Consider the following 22,555-nt stretch of genomic DNA (forward strand, 5'->3'; position numbering starts at 1 on the left):
AAAGCATTTCCTTCTCTATTCTATCTATCCCTAGGCCTAGGCATAGAAGCTTCTAGCCTCCATACAATCTAATCTTACAAGTTGACTGATTCAATCTGGCTTTTCTCCGTTTCCAACCGAATTACTCTGCCTGGTCTCATACTAACTTTGGCAATATGTTCTAATCTTCTGGTTCCTTCTCATTCTCTGGCTAGTTCTATCTTTACCTATGTTTAGTTCATTCTTTGTGTAATCTGTCTGTAAAACTATCCTGGTAAAACACACACCACTACCATCACGGTCTTTTCTCTCTTACTGCTTTTAAGTAGCCTCGCTCCCTCTGCTGTTCTCATGTGAGTTGATCATCTTACTTCTTACTCATTCTATCAGACCTTTCTCTGATTTATCGTTATGCCTGCCCCTCAATTAGATGTCACTTTCAAACATTGCTGTTTCCTTCTACAAACTAACCTTAGCTTTATTTTTAGGACTTATAGGTGTGTACTAATGGCATGTCTACATTCCAGCCAGATCATACTATAATCCAGGGTGTGTCTGTACTCTGGCTGGATTATAGCTTTGGATGTAATCCCTTACCAGAGCATCCATGTTGCTGGATTAAAATTCCTCTACAACTTGCTGACACCCATCTTAATGGCCCTCAAAATATAATTTATACTTATTCTTCAGTGTGAGTGTAGTCAATAAGGGGTCCGTTGAGTCATAAGAGTCTGTGTTCACACTGTAAACAAGTATGGTGTAAACTAGCCCCTAGCAATGACAGTATGAGAACCAAAGGGAAAGTAAATACCCTGATCATGAGAAAAGATAATCACATTTATTGAACTATTAATAACATAACATATTAATATCATTAATACTACCATGTAGTAATGTAGAGTATTGTAATATTGGTAATATATTGATAGTAATGATATATAATCAATAATATATCACGTTTATCTATGTAAACTGTTACTTAAATTCTGACAAGTACTTTACAGGGTAGCTGTAAAGTCACTTTATAAATGAGCACATTAAGGCTCAGAGTTTAGGTAATTTATATTTTGTCTGAACCCAAAGTTGCTCCTACTGTACTGACTCAGCTGGCTCCTTATTAAAGCATCCTAACATAAAGTAAGTTTTCTTCTGTTTTGTTGACACCACTGGTAGATATTAACTCAGAGAAATGGAATTGTGGATGGGGATGGAGACAGACAGACAGACAGATAGATAATAGAATATGTCTGTATTTCTTGTTTAAGTTTGTATCTCAGACACAAAATATGTTTCTTTCAAAGAAGTTTTTCTTTAATAGTATTGACTCCACTTCAGAAAACAGACCAAAAAGCTTGAAAGAAAAAAAAGCAAATGGTTTTTCTCTTCAAACTTGAAAATATTAGATATTCTCATTGTCAGATAAGTTGAAAGAGGGCTAGAGATAATGCATCAGTAGTTAAGAGCACTGGCTGTCCTTTCTATCGGCCAAGGTGTGACTCCCAGAACCCACACAGCAGCTCACAAACACCTCTAAGCCCAGTTCCAGAGGATCCAGCGTTATCTTCTGGCTTCTGTGGGCACCAGGAACACAAGCACAGACATTCATGTAGGCAAAATACTCATCCATATAAAAAGTATTTTAAGATGAACTGGAAGATAGTATTTCAGACCAAATAGGATTTTATAATAATCAGTTTCTAGGAAAGTCCAGTTTCTCCTTGACACTATTTCCAAATTATAGCCAAAGCTGGTGTGAAATCTGGCCACTGTTCAACATTCTCCTTACAATACTTATTCAAAGATCTTTTGAGCATAATTATACATACTGGATGCTGCCATAGATAACCAGATACTAAACTAATTCACATTTAATTTCTTCCATTATAATAGAATAGCAACTTTACCTAAGAAAATAATTAGAGGTTTGTTTGTTTTTTCACATTGTAGCTGCTAAATCCTGAAGATGATCTCTTACCAGGAAAGATTCGGGACAGCAATCGATCAACACTTCTAGCAACAATTCAGGAACATGGTTACCCAACAATCAACCTGGGAATTGTAGGAGACAAGTAAGTATAGCATTTTGTTTTAAAAAGTAGTTATTCTGAAATATGAATGTTTAGATTACTGGGGTAAGTGGAGTTGGTGCTAAAGAGACAAATTGAACAACGTGGTTTTCTCATTGGTCATATTTTTCAGAAGCCTGAATAGAGGTGCATTCGACTATATTAGTAATAAATATTTCTTAAATGGGTATAACAAAAGGAAAAGTATTTCACTTTACTGTGGTGTGTTAAGTTGAGGTTTTACGTGTCAGTGTAGCTGACTTTATTCTGGAGACTAAGGATAGTGAAGCCATTGCTGTTCACACTTTGATTTCAAGAAAGACATTGGGAAAACAGATACAAGGCCTAGGAAAAACTATCAAAACTAGTATCACCTGATTCTCTGACATCTAAGCACAGTTGTTTTCCATGGGCTTAATTTTATATCATTGTACAACCCAAACTTCTTCCAGCTTCACCTATTTAAGTGCAAAAGAGGTGCATTAACTATACCTGCTCATATTTAAGAGCACATTGCTCCCTAACTACCAAGTCAGTTCAGATCTTTAGTAAATTCTCCAAAAGTTTCTTTCAGTTGCCAATGGTATGTCTCATCATTAAAAAAAAAAAAGTCTCTGTTTTCTGAGCATCCCACTACTAAGCAACACTGCTACTTACTTAGCCCTTTTCATACGATACAAATGTCTGTTCTCTAAAAGTGTCACTACTTGTAGTAATAATTTACTAGGTTATTACATAACCTAGTAAAAATAAAACAAGATCCACTGGAGTGATAGATACCATATATCCGTCACCTGTATCTCCCTTATTTTCTTTACCACTGTAGAAAGCTCATTATGCATTGACCCTTCCTTAATGATGAGTGCTTTAGAAAGGCTCTGATCTCAGTTCACAAGGTATGTTCTACTAACATTATTAACCCATCCTAGATGGGAAATGGCCACAGGCCAAATCTTGAACATCAATATTATATGGGTAGCTTTTTAAAGTTCTTCTTTCCTGAGATTATTTGATGTGTCTTTAAACTTCATTCCTTTTAAAAATTCTTACTCATATGTTCACCTGGCTGTTTAAAGAAGCTGATGATCACTATGCCGGTCACCTAGTATCAGAGGCCACCTCCTAGAAAGAAAGTGGGAAGAGCTTCACAGCAGGAGAAAGATATCTAGTTCTTTGAATTTGGACCTAATCAGTAATCTGTCTTTCAATATAAATTTTAAGCACCCAAAACCAGGACATAGCTACAACTTTAAAGAACACACACACACACACACACACTTCTGAGAGGAGGTAGGATGGACTTAAGAGTTTAAAACCACAAGGATAAAATAAGCAAGAAACAAACTCAGCATAAAACCAAACAGTGGTGCTGGCCCTGCCTTCAATTACATTTATGAATTCTTTATGACATGGAAGGGTAAGGGAGCTTTCTAGTTATTATTCATATTATTATATATCCTAGCCCTAAATTGCACTGTTCTGACTCATAATTCTATGTATTCTTACTTCTATTCTTCACTTTCCATGTTGGTTTGGTTTGATATTTTCCATGGGGTATGTAATGTGCATGCATGTGTGTACATGCCTGTTATGTAGCACAGGCAAACTTCTAATTACCAAGGGTCTTGGCCACTGCAGCCAGGTTTGGTTTTTTTTGTTGGTTTGGTTTGGTTTGGGAAGAATCTTTATTTTTTTTTCTTTTTTCTTTTTTAAGGTACATAGGTATTTGGTAGACTGTATTACTGACATTATCTTACCATAAAAGCAAAACACCTTTAAAGTACTCTTGTGTTAGTGTATTAATAGATATAACTTTTTTAAAAAGCAGGTTTAAAAAGCAAGTGGAAAAGGACTGATTTGTCCTTTGTTAAGAGACTTACAGAGTGATGAGATCCTGAAGTGGGAAAGCAATTAGAAGAGATAACATCAAGGCCCTCAAGGGGCACAGACCTTTCATGCCTTTCAGATTCAGGAACGAAGGGAATTTTCAGGGTGGGAGGATAAAGTTCCATAACATGGTAACCTAGCCTGCATGCCAGAAGTCACAAGGCACTGAAAGTAAAGTTATAATTCAAGGGTGTTTCCAGCTGCAAGAAGGGAATTGCAGGAGCACACAGCAACTCTCTGCCCCAGAGAGAGCTGAGAGAGTAGGGGAGACTGAGATGGAAGAGGAGCCTATGATCTAATACTGCTGTAAAGTTCTTAATTAATTTGTGATAGACGTTTCCTGATGATGTTGTAATGTTGATTTTAAATTTAACCTCAAAGCATACTGTGAAAGTATAATGAACAACAAACTATAAAACCAGGATAGTGGGCAATTCAGAGAAATGTGCCACTTTCTAGTGTATACCCTTTTATTTGGTAGCAATACCTTATATAAAACTGAGAACAGGATTGTTGTTTGAGTGTTGCTAATATAGGCTTTTTCAGTCTTAGAGTGCTGTATTAAAGGAGCTCAGATGAATGGTTTAGAACTCAGAGGTGGAGTGTGGGAGGAAAGAATGGACTGCTTTTCTAATGAAAATCTGTACTAGGAATTTAGCAAGGGAAACAAGGTACATCACTGTCCAGCTATTGATATTCTGTGTAGGTTGCCTCTTCATTCTTTTTGCTATGTATTCCCTTTTCTAGTGAAAGCAAATATTGTTATACAGAAGCCTTTGTGAGAACCTCTACAAGGAAACAAGTAGTCATGGGAGGAACTCTGGGTGAGAAACAGCTCAGGAATGTTTTCAAGCATAGAGCCAGGCTGAGCTCTTACAGATAAGGGTAGAAAGTGATCCTTATATTCTTGTCGTCTGAAAAGTCCTGAGTGTGGCTTTTAGTTTCTGTATGGTTATACTTTATAGCTCTTGTTCTTATCATTTACCATGGTTTTTTCAGTTAATATAAAACTAGAAGAGTGTTATAACTGTTTAAACCAATTTAAGCTAAAGTTTGCCAGCCATTTGTTTGTTTGTTTAATGTTTGTGTGGGCATTTTGCCTGCATGTATATCTATCTATACAGCATGTGTGCCTAGTGCTGTGGAGGCCAAAGAGGACATTGGATCCCTAGGGCTGAAGTTATAGGCAGTTGTAAGCTGTCTTGTGGGTGCTAGGAACCAAACCTGGATCTTCTGAAAGAACAGCCAATGCTTTTAACTGTGGGTCCATTTCTGCAGCCTATAACATTTGCCTATGTCTTGTGTACTTTTTGTTTAAAAAAAGAAAGTTGAGTGCATAAGTCAGTGAGAACTATAAGAGGAAGGCTTCAAATACCTGAAAGTTAACTGTATTTTTAAGTGGTCTAGAAATAATAAGTCTACATTAAAATATATTCTCTATATTTTGCACACACTGTAAGGAACACAATGTGTTGGAGTTTCTAGGGATTTGGTTTGTCTCCTTTCTTTCCTTAAAAAAGGTCTAATTTTGAAACCCAGCAATGTTAATGAATTCCTCTAACATTATAAAGCTAGTTAGTGCAGAGGCAGAAATGGAATCTAAATATCTTTGCTATAATTTTGAAAATGTGATGAAAATATATCAGAAGAGCTGTAGCAACTCTAAGCTCAAATAGTCAGAACAAATTTTATAAAGTCCAAAAATAATTTGAAGAATTAGTAGCATTTGGATAGAAAAAGATGATAGGTTAATCCAAATAGGAAGCATAAATTTTGCAATATTAGGCTAGACTAATTAGAACAAAAGGTTGGGGTAGAAAGAATACACATAAATTTGGCACATATTTGGGGTTAGACTTGCCCATACCAGTTGAATTTGAAGCTTTTTTTAAAAAGCAGAAGTGGTATAGTAAGTCATTATTTAGAAAAATAATTTGATTGCAGTGTTTCAGATAGGCTAATGGCTGAAGGAGACTAGACTTAAGAGTGATACAGCTTACTCACTGTTTAGTCGGTCAGCAGGAAACATTCATTGTATCTGAACATAAGCTACCTGGTTTTAATGAAAACCCCACTTATGAATCAGCTGAAGTGGGCTAAGACTTCACCTTTCTAACTGTAAAAAGTGATGGTGTGACTGTCCCAAGGTATGGTTGAGGGGAAAGTTTTAATTGCAGAGAAAGAGAGAGAGAGAGAGAGAGAGAGAGAGAGAGTAGCTAGGGGCATCTGCAAGAGCACAGAACTGGGAGAGAAAGAAGTAGACTGAACACAACTAACAGACCAGTCTTGGCCATGGGGGACAGGGAGTGAGCAAGAGAAGAGAAAGAAACAGCCAAAAAAGGGGGGAGAGGGAGGGAAGAGAAAGGAATAAGAGAGGAAGACAAAAGAGGGAGGAGAGAGTGCATAGCTGAAATAGCAGAGTTAAAAGAATAAGAAGCTGAGGGTGGGGCTGGAGAAGTTTAGGGAAAGGGCGGAGGTGAGAACTAGATACCTGGAGGCCAACATGTGCTTTGGTATGCTAATAGACACCACTGATAGCCATTTGTCCCTTCTGACAGTGAGGAGGAACTGGCTCCTTTGGTAGAGGGGAAAGAGCACCAGAATTTGGGGGAGTATTGATCCTTTTGGACCTAACACTAAGGAACTTGTATGTTTACCCTAAGCTGCTGATCCATGGGTCACAGAAAGTAGCACTAATGCAGTAAATTCCGTGCATCCTACTGTGAGTTTTAAGTAAGTCATTGAAAATACAAAAGAGAGACCTTAGCACTGAGGAGTTATAGGCTAATAATAAAAACACTTCCAAACATTTCAGATATTAAACTCAGAATTCAAAAATAAAATTAAAAAGAAAGCAATCAAGAGAAATGGTAAAGGCTGTCACATGGCATGCAATAGTACCACTGTTATTAGTGTTGATTCATCTTCATTCGAACACTTTATTAAAATAGTCTGTTTAGCCAGGCAGTGGATTTTAATATCTAACTGGAGGCAGGCATATCTCTAAATTTGAGGTGAGCCTGGTTTACAAAGTTCCAGGACAGCTATGGATACACAGAAAAAACCTATCTCAATAAATAAATAAATAAATAAACAAACAGCTGTTGTGCCTCTTTAGCAGTTTTATATCCTGCCATTTGTAATCTATGCTTTCTTGGCTTTTGAAGCTTTTCTTCCTATGTTCATTCTGCTAATACAAGTTTTCCTAAGGCTCTCCCTTCCTATGGCTTTCGGTCCTCATTCAGTAACAGCATTGGCTCCCAAATCCTGTCTTCCCTTCCTTGAATATGAAACTAGTCAAGCTTATACAAGACAAATGAGAACCATCTGTTTCAGTAACCAGTCAGCCTGTTTGTACTACTAGACAGTATGAGTTACTGGGTGCCATTCATGCCAGGAAATGCAGAGTTGTAGCCAACACTTAGTTAAAATATTGGTCATCATGTGAGTTTCAACTTTTATATTTTCTTTCTAGTTTCCTCATAAAATTGCTTTCATGTTTAGCCTAAACATAGTAGGTAAAGAATTTGTTACATTGAGTCAATGTGTGTACTTTCCCAACAAATAACAGTAAGCTTCTTGATTAATAGGACAAAGTCTATGTTGATAGTCACTGTGTCTACAGCAATTGGAGAGGGTGCGTCTCTTGGACTGGACAGCCACCTTTTCCTATACTGTCTTCACTTCCCATCAACCTTAATTTAATTCAAGGCTGAAGAATTGGCTCAGTTGTTAAGAGTACTTGTTATGAGGGCCCAGTCTTGCGCGCATCCTACTCGACCAGCAAGAACGACGCTGCAACAGGATCCTTCTGCACACGTTTATTGGGAGAGCTTGATTGTAGAGGCGAATAGACCCCGAGCCCAGCACTGGTGCTGCTTTATATAGGCCTAGGAGAGGCGTGTCTCACACCCGGATTGGTTGTGCTTGGTTGATGCTTACCACCTCATTTGCATGCCTACATCTGATTGGTTACTTTCTCTTCTGATTGGTTAACTTCTCTCTCTTCTGATTGGTTAACTTTTCTCTCATCTGATTGGTTAACTTCTCTCTCATCTGATTGGTCAATTTGGGTTAATTCTCAAAACCTCATCTTGGCAAAAAACTTTCCTGCCTATGTATGCGTGGTGGCCAGCAGAAGCCTGTGCCACTCTGCAACGGCACATGTGGCTTCCCACAGCCCAGCTTTGGTTCCTATCACCCACACGGCGGCTTATGGCAATCTATAACTCTTTAACTCTAATCCCAGGGGATCCAAAACTCTCTCCTGACATCTCAGACACCACCCGTGTACATAGTGCACACACACACACACAAACACACAAGCAAAACACTCAAACACAGAAAATAAAATCACTTTTAATCAAAAATATAAAGTTCAGTATTAATTGGGTTCATTTCATTCCAAAAACTGTTTTTAACTATTATACTGTTTGTACCTCAGCTTAAGACACAACTCAGTAACAAAGCTTCTCAAGTACTGACTTGGACCTTGTAACATTTCAAGACTTGAATTCCTTCCTGTAACTAAGTAAAATGGCCCCCCTTCTGGAAAAGAAGACTTCTTAGGAAGCCATCCCCGCTCAAATCCTGCTGAGTTACTTGGCTTTGTCTTAGACTGTATTTCGATTTCAGCCTTGCAGCTGCCAATTTGTAAAGCTGCCTCTTCACATAAAAGCACGAAGTAGAAGATTAATAAGTACTGAGACAGCAAATTGGGTTCTTAAAAAATTGGCACATTTCGCAAAAATTATCAAGATAGACTTACTAGTACATTGATGCCTCACAGCTTCCAATTTGTGAGCCAAGCAGGTTTAACTTCCTAGTGCTTCCCTAATGCTCTTAAAGTGGGGCTTTTTTAATCAACTACGAGAGTTAGATTCCACTTTAATTGGTTATTTATAAATTGCCTTCTTCTTATTAAGTGAACTCTTCTTCTCAAAATATAGTTTTAAATTTTGATCAAAAGAATGTTTCTCATGTATTAAAAACTATTTTTCTCATTAACAAAGAATTCTTCATACTTTAATGAACATGAATTTAATTAAAAGATAGTCTTCTCATTCTTAATGGGTGACTTCTTTAGTGGCTATTACAGTTGCCTTTCTGAATCCCTAAGCCTTGATATTTTGTTTCTTCAAGTAGTTATCTCTAAATAGTACTATACCAGTAGAAATTTTCTACCTGTATAAAGTGGGGACATGACGGCTCCAAGATATGTTTGACAGGAAGGTTTTTATTGTAGCTATGTCAAGTACAGCCAGAAGCATCTGGAAGCGTCCAGATGAGGAAGTGAAAGCCGTAAACTACACATGGACAGCAGATGAGACCAGGCCAAGAGAGGAGTAGGAGATGGAGAGCAAGAAGAGGACCAAAAGAAGCAGACAGACAGACAGCAAAGAGCAAATGGCTGAAATGGCAGAGTTATATGGGAATGAGAAGCTGGAGGAAAGGATGCTGATGATGGAGATAGGCAGAGTAAGAGGAGCCATGGGAAACTGAGAGAGCCTGGAAGCTAGCATGAGCTTTGGTATGCTAATAGGCACCACAGGAAGCCATTTGTTCTCTTTCTTTTCTTTTCTTTCTTTCTTTCTTTCTTTCTTTCTTTCTTAATTAGATATTTTCTTCATTTACATTTCATATGCTATCCCCTTTCCTAGTTTCCTCTCTCCCCCCCCCCCACCCCACCCCCACTTGCTCCCCAACCCACCCACTCCTGCTTCCTGGCCCTGACATTCCCCTGTACTGGGGCATACAATCTTCACAAGACCAAGGGTTTCTCCTCCCATTGATGGCCACTAGGCCATCCTCTGCTACGTATGCAACTAGAGACACAGCTCTGGGGGCTACTGGTTATCATGCCATGCTGGTCATTGATATGGTTCATAGGTGTCATAGCTAGTTAGGACTGTTGGCTACCTCCCTCCTTTGTAACATTACATAATGCCTCAGGTACCAGGAAAGCTAGTCATTGAGATCAGTTCCCACTCAAGGGTCTCTGGGTCCTTGTCTCTGAAGTGCCTAGTCTCTTCAGCAATAGGGTCTGAACCTTCCACCTCTTGAGGGAACAAAAGGTAACAGCAATAGGCTGTATGTTTTGGAAGTATTTTAGATAGCCCTGACCAACAACTCAAAAGAGAGCTTGTCATGTCTGGTATTAGCATTTTTGCTATATGGTCTGTGTCTATTGGAGAAAACATCATCAGCCCAGATGAGAAAAACCCATTAAAGCTATATATTTATATACAGAATAGGTGTGTGTGTGTGTGTGTGTGTGTGTGTGTGTGTGTGTGTGTGTGTATGTGTGTGGTGGGTTTTTAGGTAAATAGTTAATACTATGGTTCCTTGTGGCTCTTCCAGACATTCTTATTTTTATTTTACTCTTCTTTCCCTTTTCCCCATTTCCCCATCAGATCTCTTGTACACTGTTGGTCACCTTTACCCTCATCCCACTTTCTTCTATATTTAGCTCCCTTCCTCTCCCCCAGGGGACCCCCTTTCCTTTTCTGAGCACTTTGAATTTATAAACCATAAACTTGGTTAAAGGTTTTGTCTTCATCTTTGATTTACAGCAGACTTCATAGTAAAGCAAAAATAATTTTTTGCTACTCGGGATCATAATCATTTTTAGCAAAGGCAACTTTTCAAAGCAGAGGCATGTTAATGAAGCAGGTGCCATCTGTTGGTCAGCCAGAAAAGCCAGGGCATATACTTTGGACTCTATATTCTTCCTTCACAAAAACTGAATAGTTTTCAGAAAGTCACATTAATTCTCTGGTAGATGTACTGTAAGATATAGTTAGTTCTCTTGCACCTTTTTCCACCTATGCCTTTAAATCAATCTCGCCATCATATCTTTGGGATTAAATGATTATATTGATATTATAGCAAATAATATAGGCTTAGAAAGGCACATTATGATCATAATTAGCACTTATTTTAAAGATAGAACTAAGTCAAGGAAAACTGGATTTTTGTGCCTTTTTTTTAACAACACATTTAGAACTTAAAAAGAGTGGTATTGATATCAGTCATCTCTGAAACTAAAGATGAATGTCATGGCTCTAGGTTGAAGAAAAGATTTCTTTTTTCTTTCCATTTAAGTCAAATATGTAAATGATTCTAATGTTCAGAAAGTGAGAGGAGGCAGAGGAGATGCCTCAAGGGTTGAAGTGCTTACCAAACGAATATGAGGACTGGACGTCTTAGCTCCAGAAACCAGGTAAAGCTGAAAGGGCATGGGACACGGAATCCGAACAGGCTATTTGCAGGGCAAGTCAGCTACCTGGGTGAGGCAGTCAGGGAACTCTGGGTTTGAGAGACCCTGTCTCCATATAAAGAGTGAGAGTGATGGAGGGAGATATTGTACATAACTTAAGGTCTCCATACTCAACATGCTCACGAACGCACGCACACATACATACACACACACACAAAACACACACACACACAACACATCAATGGACTGTCTTGACCTGCCAGCTACCCAAGTAATAACATGGAGACATTTTATTAATTATGAATACTTTAAGCCTTAGCTTAAGCTTGTTCCCAACTAGCTCTTAAAATTTACCAGTTTGTACTAACCTAAGTTCTGCTATTTAGCTTGCCACCTCTCCTTAGTCCTGGCACCTGGCAAATCCTTTGATCCCGATTCTTTCCCAGAATTTCCTACTAGCTATTAGCCGTTTGGCTCATCATTAAACTAGTCAGAAAGGTGAAGTGGGTTTAGCCTAATGCTGCTTGTGTTACAATGTTAATTTTGGTCCTCAAAACTGCTTACATGGAGTGTCTGCATGTAAGACACTGAGGGACCCTGACCGCAGTTGGCTCCAATTGGTAAATAAAGATGCCAGCAGGAAAGGCATAGGTGGAACTTTTGGATTCCTGATCTTGGAAGAGAGGAGGAGGAAGAGGAGGGGGAGGAAGAGGAAGAAGAAGAGGAGGGAGGAGGAGGAGAGGGTCGTAGCATGCACCAGCCATGTAAGAATTCTGGTAAGTGGCCCTAGTGGCCACTTCCCCAACTGGGTTTGGGGTGGCAGAGATAAAATATAGATTTTAAAGATGTTACCTCTGAAATATTGGAAGGGAGTGTTTGCTATCCGCAGAAAGGACTAGAAGTGCCCAATCATTATGCTAGTCAAGGCAGGCATATTAAAATTAACTGGTGTGTGTGAGTGTGTGTGTGTGTTTAATTCACAAATCCAGATAGCTCTTGGGCGGGTGCACATGTGTGACCTGACTCGAAGACAGAGCAGTTGACAATAAGCTACTACAGAAAGGTGCCTTAGGCAAATGAGAAAGGAGAGAGACACACCTTTATACAGTGTAAAAGGAGACACACACACATATGTGTATGTTACAACATTTCAACTTTAGCATATAGCAGGAACCATACAAGTATGTTCGAAATACAAATAAAAATGTTTTATTTTATGTCAAAATTTAATAGGAATGCACTGGTTAATTGAAAATCATCCATTTTCTTTAACATATTATCTGTCTGCATGTATGTGTATGTATGTATGAATGAATGTATATGTATTGATGTATGTGTGTATCTCCCCAAAAAAAAAAAAAAATGAGAGGAAGAACAGTATGACCCATAACATAGTTTCTTATTGCAGAGTTCAAATCACTTTCTCCCTCTATGCTCCATATTATACGAGAAATAGTCATTGTATAATCTTCAGTATTCTCATAGGCTCAGCATGTTGGGGGGCTGGTTTTGGGGGGAGTTATTTCTTTGTTTGTGTTTTAGGTTTTTTTGAGACAGAGTTTATTTGTATAGCCCTGGCTGTCCTGGAACTATCTCTGTAGATCAAGCTGTCCTCTAGCTCAAGAGATTCACCTGCCTCTGCTTCCCAAGTGCTAGGATTAAAGGGGTACCCTAACACACCTTAATGTTATGTAGACCAGTCTTTCACTCATGGAGAATATTAAGGAAAATCTTTTACAGCTAGTCATCCATCATGGTTTTGGTTTGATTGTTTTAGTAAGAAAAATCCTTTTTATGAGGCCGCACATTTTTTTCTTATGTTATTATTATTACAGTCAAGATATTATTTCCATAATACTAAGCCAAATCTCTGTTTCTTTTAAAATAAACTGCCTCCATCTTCTATATAATGGCCTTTCAGACATGTGACTGCACAATCCTATTTCACATTACTTAGTTCCCTCTCAAAGAAAGTGCCACTTATCATTATAAAAATATTAAATGGTATGCTCTCTTCCATTCTCAGAAACTATTATTTACTGTAATATCATTATAATTGTTTATTCCCAAAGTTACTATTAGAGAGATTGATTTAAAATGAAGATTAATCTGGCACACTTACGGAGTGCCTACCTTGTAAAAGGGCAGTTGCCATGCCTGGATAAAATGAGAATGTTCGATAAGGCCGTTGGTTACAGATGATGTCAGCTTTATACCAGCTTTTACTGTAACCTGCTCCTTTCTGGCTGTTCTAACTTTCATGCTGGTGTCCCCATGCCTGAAGTTCTCCTTATTTACATTGCCAGTTATTTTCAGTCTCTTATCTCTTGAGGCATTTTCCTTATAATTAACAATAACATAGAACTTTAGCTTAAAACTGAAAGCCCTATCTTCCATATGCTTGAAATGTTATTATTCTTTTTGCTTTAATAGAAAGCTTGCATAAATGATTAACAGAGTGTTTTTTGCTTCCATCTTAACTTTCATTACAATTTATACAACTTTATTGTCTTTCCTTGGCTCTATTTGCTTGGCTTCAGATAGATAGCCACAAGGTGGAAAGTAGCATTGAGCATTTTCTTCAAAACGAGATGAATTACAGTAAGAATTTGGGACAAAAATCTCTTGGAATTTACTTCTGCAAATTAATTTTTCATGTGGACCATTGGTGATTAGGTGATCACACAGGTTTTTTTCCTTATTCTTTTATTGTTATTTGTGTTGTTTTGTTTTGTTCTTTTGTCTGGTTTTATTTTATTTTATTTTTTTACAAAATAGGAAAAAGGTTTACTGAATAATATGAAAGGAATAAGGGAAACAATTGGAAAGTATACTCCTTTGTAATCATCAGTTAGCCAAGACTGTCCACCTACAAATATTGGTCCCATGATCATATGTGTGTCATTGATGTTTTGTTTCAAAACACTTTTCAAAATCCTGTACAGCCAACATGTTATAAGTGACATAAGATTGGTAAAATTAACTGTTTTCCTTGTATCAGCACAAAATTATGTTTTATCGATATTCATTTGAACTATAACATTGTGAGGTATTATTTCTACCACATAACAAAATAATTTACTATACTTTTCCTTAAATCAAAATGAAAAAGAATCCTCAGTTCAGTACAATCTCTCTTCCATATTTGCCTAACCAGTTTAACTTTAAAATTCATTTTACAGTTGATTTGATTTGTTTTTACCATGGGTTCTTCCTTCAGTAAACATATGAGTACTTTAGTACATCTAACTGAAGTGTCCTATATTGGTAGGCAGAACCTCCCACAAAGCACTTTCCAAGGTTTTATCTTCATAGATTCTCCTTGGGAGAACCCAAGAAATGCAAGCAGGAAAATGACCTGCCTTGTCATTTGGACTTTACACATATACTCTATAAATTGATTTAAATCTCAACCTCTGGCCACCTCTGAACTTTAAAGAAAGAAATACCTGGCATCCTAAAATTATATTTTGCCAGACTATTGGATAAATGACAACCTTTCCTAGAAACACAGATGTTATGGCTACAATTCCTAGTGTTTCATACATTGTATCATTCAGTGTGGTAACAATTCTATTATCCTTACTTTACAGATGGAAAACTGAGGCAAAAGAGGTTTAGGAACTTGTCTAAGGCTTAACATTTAGCAAGTAACAGCACCAGGGTTTAAGCTCAGGCAGACTTAATCCATCTGGCATCAATTATAGCATCAATAGCATCAATAGCATCAGGCAGACTTAATCCATCTGGCATCAATAGCTTTCCTAACCCCTTCCCTTATCAAGTAAGTAAGGTGACTGGATATCCAGCTTCATGGACGAGAGATTTGGGGAACACATTCAGTCATTATAAAAGATATCTTTTTTTTTACAGATTTATTTATTTTTTATGTATATGAGTACACTGCAGCTGTCTTCAGACACACCAGAAGAGGCCATCAGATCCCATTACAGATGGTTGTGAGCCAACATATGGTTGCTGGGAATTGAACCTGTGTCCTCTCAAAGAGCAGTCAGTGCTCTTAACTGCTGAGCCATCTCTCCAACCCAAAAGATATCTTTATAGTCAAAAACTTTTTAACTCAAGTGACCTTAAGCAAAGAAGGAGCTCTGGGGAGGTTATAGTGTTACCTCATGGAACTCTACAGAAAGAACAAGGTCTAGGCTATAGACAGACTAAGCCAAACCTAGAAAGTGAGAAGCCAGGCTTACCCTCTTCTCAGATGTCTGGGTCAGATGTCCATGAAGGACAGAAAGTAAACACTACTCTCTTCCAAATAAAATGTTCTCAGAAAAGGACAGTGTGAGCTTGATATAAAGTACTTCTTCTCCCCAGACCTCAGATACACACCATGGAGGGGCCTGGCGTGCTTACTTGCCTTCCCCGTGATTCATCCTGTCCCTTTACTCTTAACAATAGCTCATACAACCTGCCTTCTCCTTTTCCTATCCTTTCTTTTCCCAGTAAGCTCCTATTGGCTCTTCATAGTCCTTGGGGTTTCCCCCTTCCTATTTGATAGACTCCATATTTCCAAGCTTGAGGAAACCTCCAAAATCATCTTCTTCTTCTTCTATCTAATCATTGCTGCCAAGCCCTTCACTCTAGCCAGGTCTCAGTCCATTCTGATCTGGCTCCAAGCCACTCGCTTTAAAGATTCTTTGTTCATTGGGTTTGTTTTCTGAGACAGAATTTCACTATACAGCCCAAGCTGGCCTCAAACTTAACAGTGAACATCCTGCTTCAGTTTCATGAAGGCCGATAAAATGAGCATAAATCACCACCCTGACTTTCTCTAAAAAGTCTTATGTGATCCTGTCAACACGTAGGGTTACTAACTATACTTGTATGCCCAGGACTTCCAGGTCATGTGACTTTCCGCGCATAGGCAAACCAAAATACTTCAGACATCCTACAGCACCCCACTGTCTCCTCTACTGCATTGTTTGAACAAAAAGCCCTGTGAAAGTGCCAGTAGCTACTACTTCAGCATTGTACAAAGTTCTTTTTCCATATTACTACTTACATTTTTAATTGTAGAGACCCATTTGATTCCCACTTCACACAGAACACATTATTAGGCTCACAATAATGTAAAACAATAACATTTGTAGTTTTCAGTTAGCACTGTTTATTTCTTTCTGTATTAACATACTTGTCTTCATTATTCCAGCCCAGATGACTTACTCAATGCCTTGAATGAGGGTATCAGCCGTGCTGATGTCATCATCACATCAGGAGGTGTGTCCATGGGGGAAAAGGTATGAAAAATGGGCTCGTGGAACTTAGTCACTTGATGATTTTACCTTTGATCCACTATTGTGGTTTGGTAGTGTTTTGATTTGATTTCTGCTTCTACAGTAAAACACTCTGACCCAAAGCAACACAGAGACAGAAAAACCTTGCTGACTTACACCACCAGGTCTGTCATTCAAGGGAGTGAGTGCAGGAACTTGAAGCAGAAACTATTAAGGAACACTGCTTGCTGGCTAGATCACAGGCTCATGCTAAGCTAGCTTTCTTATCTAGCCAGGACCACCAATCAAGAGAATAGTACCGCCTTTTGGTTGGGCCCTCCTACATCATTTCATAATTAAGACCATCTCTTGCAGAAACACCCACAGACCAACCTAATAAAGACAATTGAGTCTCCTTTTACAGGCTGTGTCAAGTTGACTAGGTAGGCATCTAGTATTCATTATCAGAATCCCACAAAGCTAAAAGCTTGAAGGCTTTAGAAAGCACTTGTCCACTATGTTCATAGCAGCCTTATTTATAGTAGCCAGAAGCTGGAAAGAACCCAGATGTCCCTCAACAGAAGAATGGATACAGAAAATGTGGTACATTTACACAATGGAGTACTACTCAGCTATTAAAAACAATGGATTTATGAAATTCTTGGACAAATGAATGTATCTGGAGGATATCATCCTTAGTGGAGGTAACCCAATCACAAAAGAAGTCATTAGATATGCACTCGTTGATAAGTGGATATTAGCCCAGACAGAAACATAGAACACCCAAGATACAATTTGCAAAACACAAGAAAATCAAGAAAAGGGAAGACCAATGGGTGGATACTTTATTCCTCCTTAGAATACGGACCAAAATACCCATGAAAGGAGTTATAGAGACAAAGTTTAGAGCTAAGATGAAAGGATGGACCATCTAGAGACTGCCCCACCCGGGGATCCATCCCATAATTAGCCACCAAACCCAGACACTATTGCATATGCTAGAAAGAGTTTGCTGAAGGGACTCTGTTATAGCTGTCTCGCATGAGGCTATGCCAGTGCCTGGCAAATACAGAAGTGGATGCTCACAGTCATCTATAAGGAACATAGGGCCCCCAATGGAGAAGCTAAAGAAAGCACCCAAGGAGATAAAGGGGTCTGCAACCCTATAGGAGGAACAACAATATGAACTAACCAGTACCCCCAGAGCTCGTGTCTCTAGCTGCATATGTAGCAGAAGATGGCCTAGTCGGCCATCACTGGGAAGAGAGGCCCCTTGGTATTGCAAACTTTATATGCCCCAGTACAGGGGAATGCCAGGGCCAAGAAGCAGGAGTGGGTGGGTAGGGAAGCAGGGCGTGGGGAGGGTTTAGGGAACTTTCAGGATAGCATTTGAAATGTATATAAAGAAAATATCTAATAAATTTAAAAAAAAGAAAAAAAAAAAAAGAAAGCACTCGTCTTTCTAAAAAAGATGCCATGGAATTAATCAGGGTGTTTACATCAGGAGCATCCTGGAAAAATCTCACAAACTATAGAGTGCTTTTTGTTCATACTTGAAGACATGTTTTTCACTTTTACATTGGGACTTCCTTTATATATTTATGCCCAAGATAAAGATCCACCTTTCTTCAATTTGAACATGACCTCACAGAGGCAACCATCTCACCCACCATATCCTTCAGCCTCTGCTCCCAACAAGAAGAACCAAAGGAAGAAGTTCCTTTCATCTTCTTTATGCAACTCATAAATGATTGATAATTCCAATGAAAAAATATATACATATGTGTGACTTTATATGACTAAAGTCTTTTGTACATAGTATATTTTAATCTTATATAAATCTCAGTTTTAGCATTGTAGTATCACTAAGTTTATATGTCTTAATGAAATGTTAGTTTATGATTATTAGACCCATTGAATAATGTTATTAAAGTAAAATGTTCCTTGATAAAATCAAATTTATGGCTTGTCTCAAAAATATTTTAGAAATGTTTTGCCTATTTCTAAATTTTCTCATACCTCATAATAATGACTTAAATTTTAACATTATGATGTCATCATAACAGTTTTAATAAATTCATATTTTCTTCTATTTTTTTGAGTCAAGGTTTCCTGTAGCCCAGGCTACCCTTGTACTTGTTATATAGCTAATGATGATCTTGAACGTCTGTCTTGCTGCTTCCTGCTCTAGAGTGAGATACAGATGTGCTACCATGCCTGGTTTTTAAATTCATATTTTCTAGGAGCTAGAGTATATATAATATATAATTGTATACATGATCTTGGACCCTGCCCCCTATAGTTATGAAATGGTCTAAGCTTACAACCTGACGCTAGTTCATGAATTCTTTTCTCTCTGAGAACAAATTCAGTAACCTGAACAGAAAATACCTGCATTTTCATTCACAACTTTCATTTCAGACTCTTTTTTTGAGAACATAATTTTAGTCTCCAAAACCCATTAAAGAAAAGAATCTCAGTCTAAGACTGCTATTTCAAATTATAGCTTGAAGGAAAGTGTTAATAGTGTGGATAGGTATTCTTGCTACACACAATTAGCTGTGTAAGTCTTTCCTTGAAACCTTAAGCACCAGGTAAAGCACATAATACAGACATCTCCTGAAATCCAAAAACTACATTTGGAATCTGTACTGTGGAAGCGCTATAAGAAATTATTTGCAGCATGTTTTCATTATCACATTGCTCTTAATATCACAAAAGCATACCCTAAATTCAGGACTGTTTAAAGTTAAATGTATTTTCAGGGGTTGTTTATACAGAATTTATCTTAGTTTCTAGGGAGCTAATTGTGGGATAGTGCTGCTGGGCAAACCTAATTGTTTGTCTTCCCTTATACCTCTACAGAGGCAAAACCTTATGTACACACAGGCGTGGCAGCTATGATGAAAATGTTGTCAACAGAAGATGAACACTTCTGAATTTAATCTATTAGTGCTAACAAAGATATCATCTATCTTAGAGTTTTATTTAGAAGAAAACAAAACCAATATAATTAAGCATACTGGTTTTCTTTATTCTACTATCTCTGTTTCAAGATTCTTACACTAGAACTTTAATTCACCAGGCAAAGATCTTAAGATAAGGATATCTCAAACTACTCCCAAGACCCCAGGACTTGGTCATTGTCCTTATTATCTCCTAGAGATGTATTGGAATTGCTAGGGTCAGAGCCTGGGCCCCAGCAACCTTAACAATCAAGGCTCAGTCACTTTCTTCAGTAGGCTAGTTTAAACAAGCAATGATGTAAAGCAGAAAAAGGAAATTTACACAACTTGACCACACTGAGAATAGTAAATAGGTCTAGTGACCTCCTAACTGCAAGTCTATCTTCAGGATCCTGACATGAAGTTCAAGTTAAACACAAGTCAAGATATATGTATAACTACACAGTCCTGGTCAAGGTATGGCCCCACCCATCACTGACCTGTTAGGAATTTAGTTCCAGGCTCTCCTGCAGTGTGGTCTGGCAAGTTGTCAGAACTGTGTGAAATCTCTTTTGGGGAGATGACTTCATAAGTTTGACTAGCCAGGTGTGTTGGCATATACTTCTGATCCTAGGTTTGTTAGGGCAAAGCAGGAGCTCTGTGACCCTGAGACTAGACTGAGGAGTACAGGTGAATGTTTTGTCTGGTAGTAAAATTATGAAAGTTTTATCTATCAAATCTCTAGATAGAGAGTTCATGTAAATCAAACAGTGTTAATCACTTTTTATCATTTTCATAAAATATCTGATATAAACAATATAAGAGAGTAAGGCTTTACTATAGCTGTTGTTTTCAGAGGTTTCCATCCATCATGCAAAGAGGCCCTTATGGAACAGAACAGCTCACATCAGGGTGGCCAGGAAGCAGAGAGAGGCCCGCATGTGATAAGTCTTCTCCTTTTCCCTTGTGTTCTTTGTGATAGTATTCAGTGTCAAAGCACGATTTTCTCACTTAGTGAGTCCTTCCAGAGGTGTGCTTGATTAATCTCTTAGGCATTCATCAGTCCAATCAAATTGATATAAGGCTTAACAGTCAGTTTCTGATATATGTGTATTAATACCAGTTTACTGCTGGCCGGGCGTGGTGGCACACGCCTTTAATCCTAGCAGAGGCAGGCGGATTTCTGAGTTCGAGGCCAGCCTGGTCTACAAAGTGAGTTCCAGGACAGCCAGGGATATACAGAGAAACCCTGTCTCGAAAAAAAAAAACAACAACAAAATACCAGTTTACTGTAGGAATCTAACCTAGAGCCAAGTGAGCATCTCTTCTCAGATATGGCAGTTCCTCCCATGAAACTTTTAAAAGAATAGCATATCAAACAAGCCTAACTATTTCCACTCTCTTCTTATAAGATGCAAAAACCAACCTGTAGTCTTCTAGAAGCCCTCTAGGAACTCTGGAGATAATTTTAAATGTAAAAGAATTCTAACATTTTCTTTCTCTTAAATTTAAGTCTGAATTTTAGAAGGCTAAAATGTTACCTAATTTTTCAAACCACTACCAACAACAACAAGAAAAAAAACTTGAAAATGAACACAGGGTCTAGAGTGGAATCTGTGTATATGTTAGAGCACTGGCTATTCTAGAAGATCCAGGTTTGGCTCACAGTACCTTCAAGGTAACCAACGTCTGTAACTATATAGTTGGGGTTCTCATTCCTCCTCCTCCTCCTCCTTCTTCTTCTTTTTGACGTTTATTTTTTTATTAGATATTTTCTTCATTTACATTTCAAATGCTATCCCCAAAGCCCCCTGTACCCTCCCCCTGCCCTGCTCCCCAACCTACCCACTCCTGCTTCCTGGCCCTGGTGTTCCCCTGTACTGGTCTCATGCCCTCTTCTGGCCTTCACAGGCACAAATACACATACAGGAAAGACACTGATACACATAAAGTATAAATAAATAAGTTTTTTTTTTCACTATGCTTATAAATAGTTTGGGACAGGTTTCACTCAGTCATAAGTAAGGGATATTTGTTCTTTGTTGTGCTTCTTTAATCAGAAGTATAAACCCAATAGGAAGATTATGTGAAAATAATTTTCATGTTGTAGGAAAACATTAATTAATATCTAAGATGCAGTAGGTGGGGAGGGGCTCAGTCAGTAAAGTGCTTGTAACACAGACATGAGGACCTGAATTCAGATCTGAAACTCAAGTCCAAGTGCCAGCAGCCTGCACTGTAACTGCAGCTCTGGAAGTGGGGACAGGAAGATAGGAGCCCATATCAGTGAGTTCCAGGTTCAGTGATAAACCTCACTTAAAAACTGAGGTGGATATGGACCAGTGAAGTGGTTCACCATGTAAAAAAGGCTTGCTTTGAAGCCTACTGACCCAGTGTGGGTCTCAGAACTTACTCAGTGGAAAGACAGAATCAATTCCCACAAGTTGTCTTCTGACCTATACATGTGATCACACACTCATACCCACATGCTTTCTTCCCCTCTCCCCTCTCCTTCCCTCTCCACCTCCCCCTCTCCTCTTCTCCTATCTCCTAACCATAATTCTCTTAAACAGTGGAGAGCAATTGAGGGAGATATCTAAAGTTACCCTTTAGCATCCACACCTACACACACACATTTTACACACACACATACACACATCCCACAAGTAAATTCATTACTATTGAGTTAATTAAAATTTAATTATACTTAAGGCTTTGTTTAGGCATCATTTTTATAAAACGAGGCAAATGAAAGTCACTTCTCAAGTTTTGAGCTCTCCATAGCATGCAAAAATAAGCAAATTACATTATTAAAAATTTGTTCACTTAAAACTATAGGAATGGTTTATTATATCTTATGTAAAAATTAGTATCTGACGATTATTCACTAGTTAACTTTCTATCACTTCTATTTGTTTATTTAGTTACCTTAAAATTATTTTCAAAATGATATAATTCACTCTTTTTCCTCAACGTTTTGCATGCCTGAATCCCTCTTACTCTGCAGGGCATAGCTAAATACATAACTACTTCTTCTACAGTGGCCTTTCCTAATTCTCTAGCCTACTTTCTAGTGCCTCTCCTAGTGCCTGGTTGTTTCCATTGTAGTATATACCACAAATGGCATTTATTTTGTTAATCTATTTGTGGAGGGTTGTTGTGATCTAGTAAAAACATATAATATACATATGTTTCAAGGTCATGCCTCTCACACAGAATTCCTGA

General features: G+C 38.1%; 1 protein-coding gene across 16 annotated transcripts in view; it reads left to right on the top strand.

The window, feature by feature from the left end:
* Gphn (gephyrin) overlaps positions 1–22,555 on the top strand; it is a 460,638-nt gene that overhangs the window by 415,632 nt on the left and 22,451 nt on the right. For all 16 annotated transcript variants that reach the window (XM_029484276.2, XM_085830493.1, XM_029484278.2 and 13 more), the window contains 2 exons: positions 1,927–2,048; positions 16,322–16,409. In XM_029484276.2, the coding sequence (XP_029340136.1) occupies positions 1,927–2,048; positions 16,322–16,409 (210 nt within the window). The remainder of the gene's footprint in view (positions 1–1,926; positions 2,049–16,321; positions 16,410–22,555) is intronic.

This window comes from Mus caroli, unplaced genomic scaffold (genome assembly GCF_978045245.1).
Source record: "Mus caroli unplaced genomic scaffold, Mus_caroli_1 scaffold_14, whole genome shotgun sequence".
Classification (NCBI taxonomy): domain Eukaryota; kingdom Metazoa; phylum Chordata; class Mammalia; order Rodentia; family Muridae; genus Mus; species Mus caroli.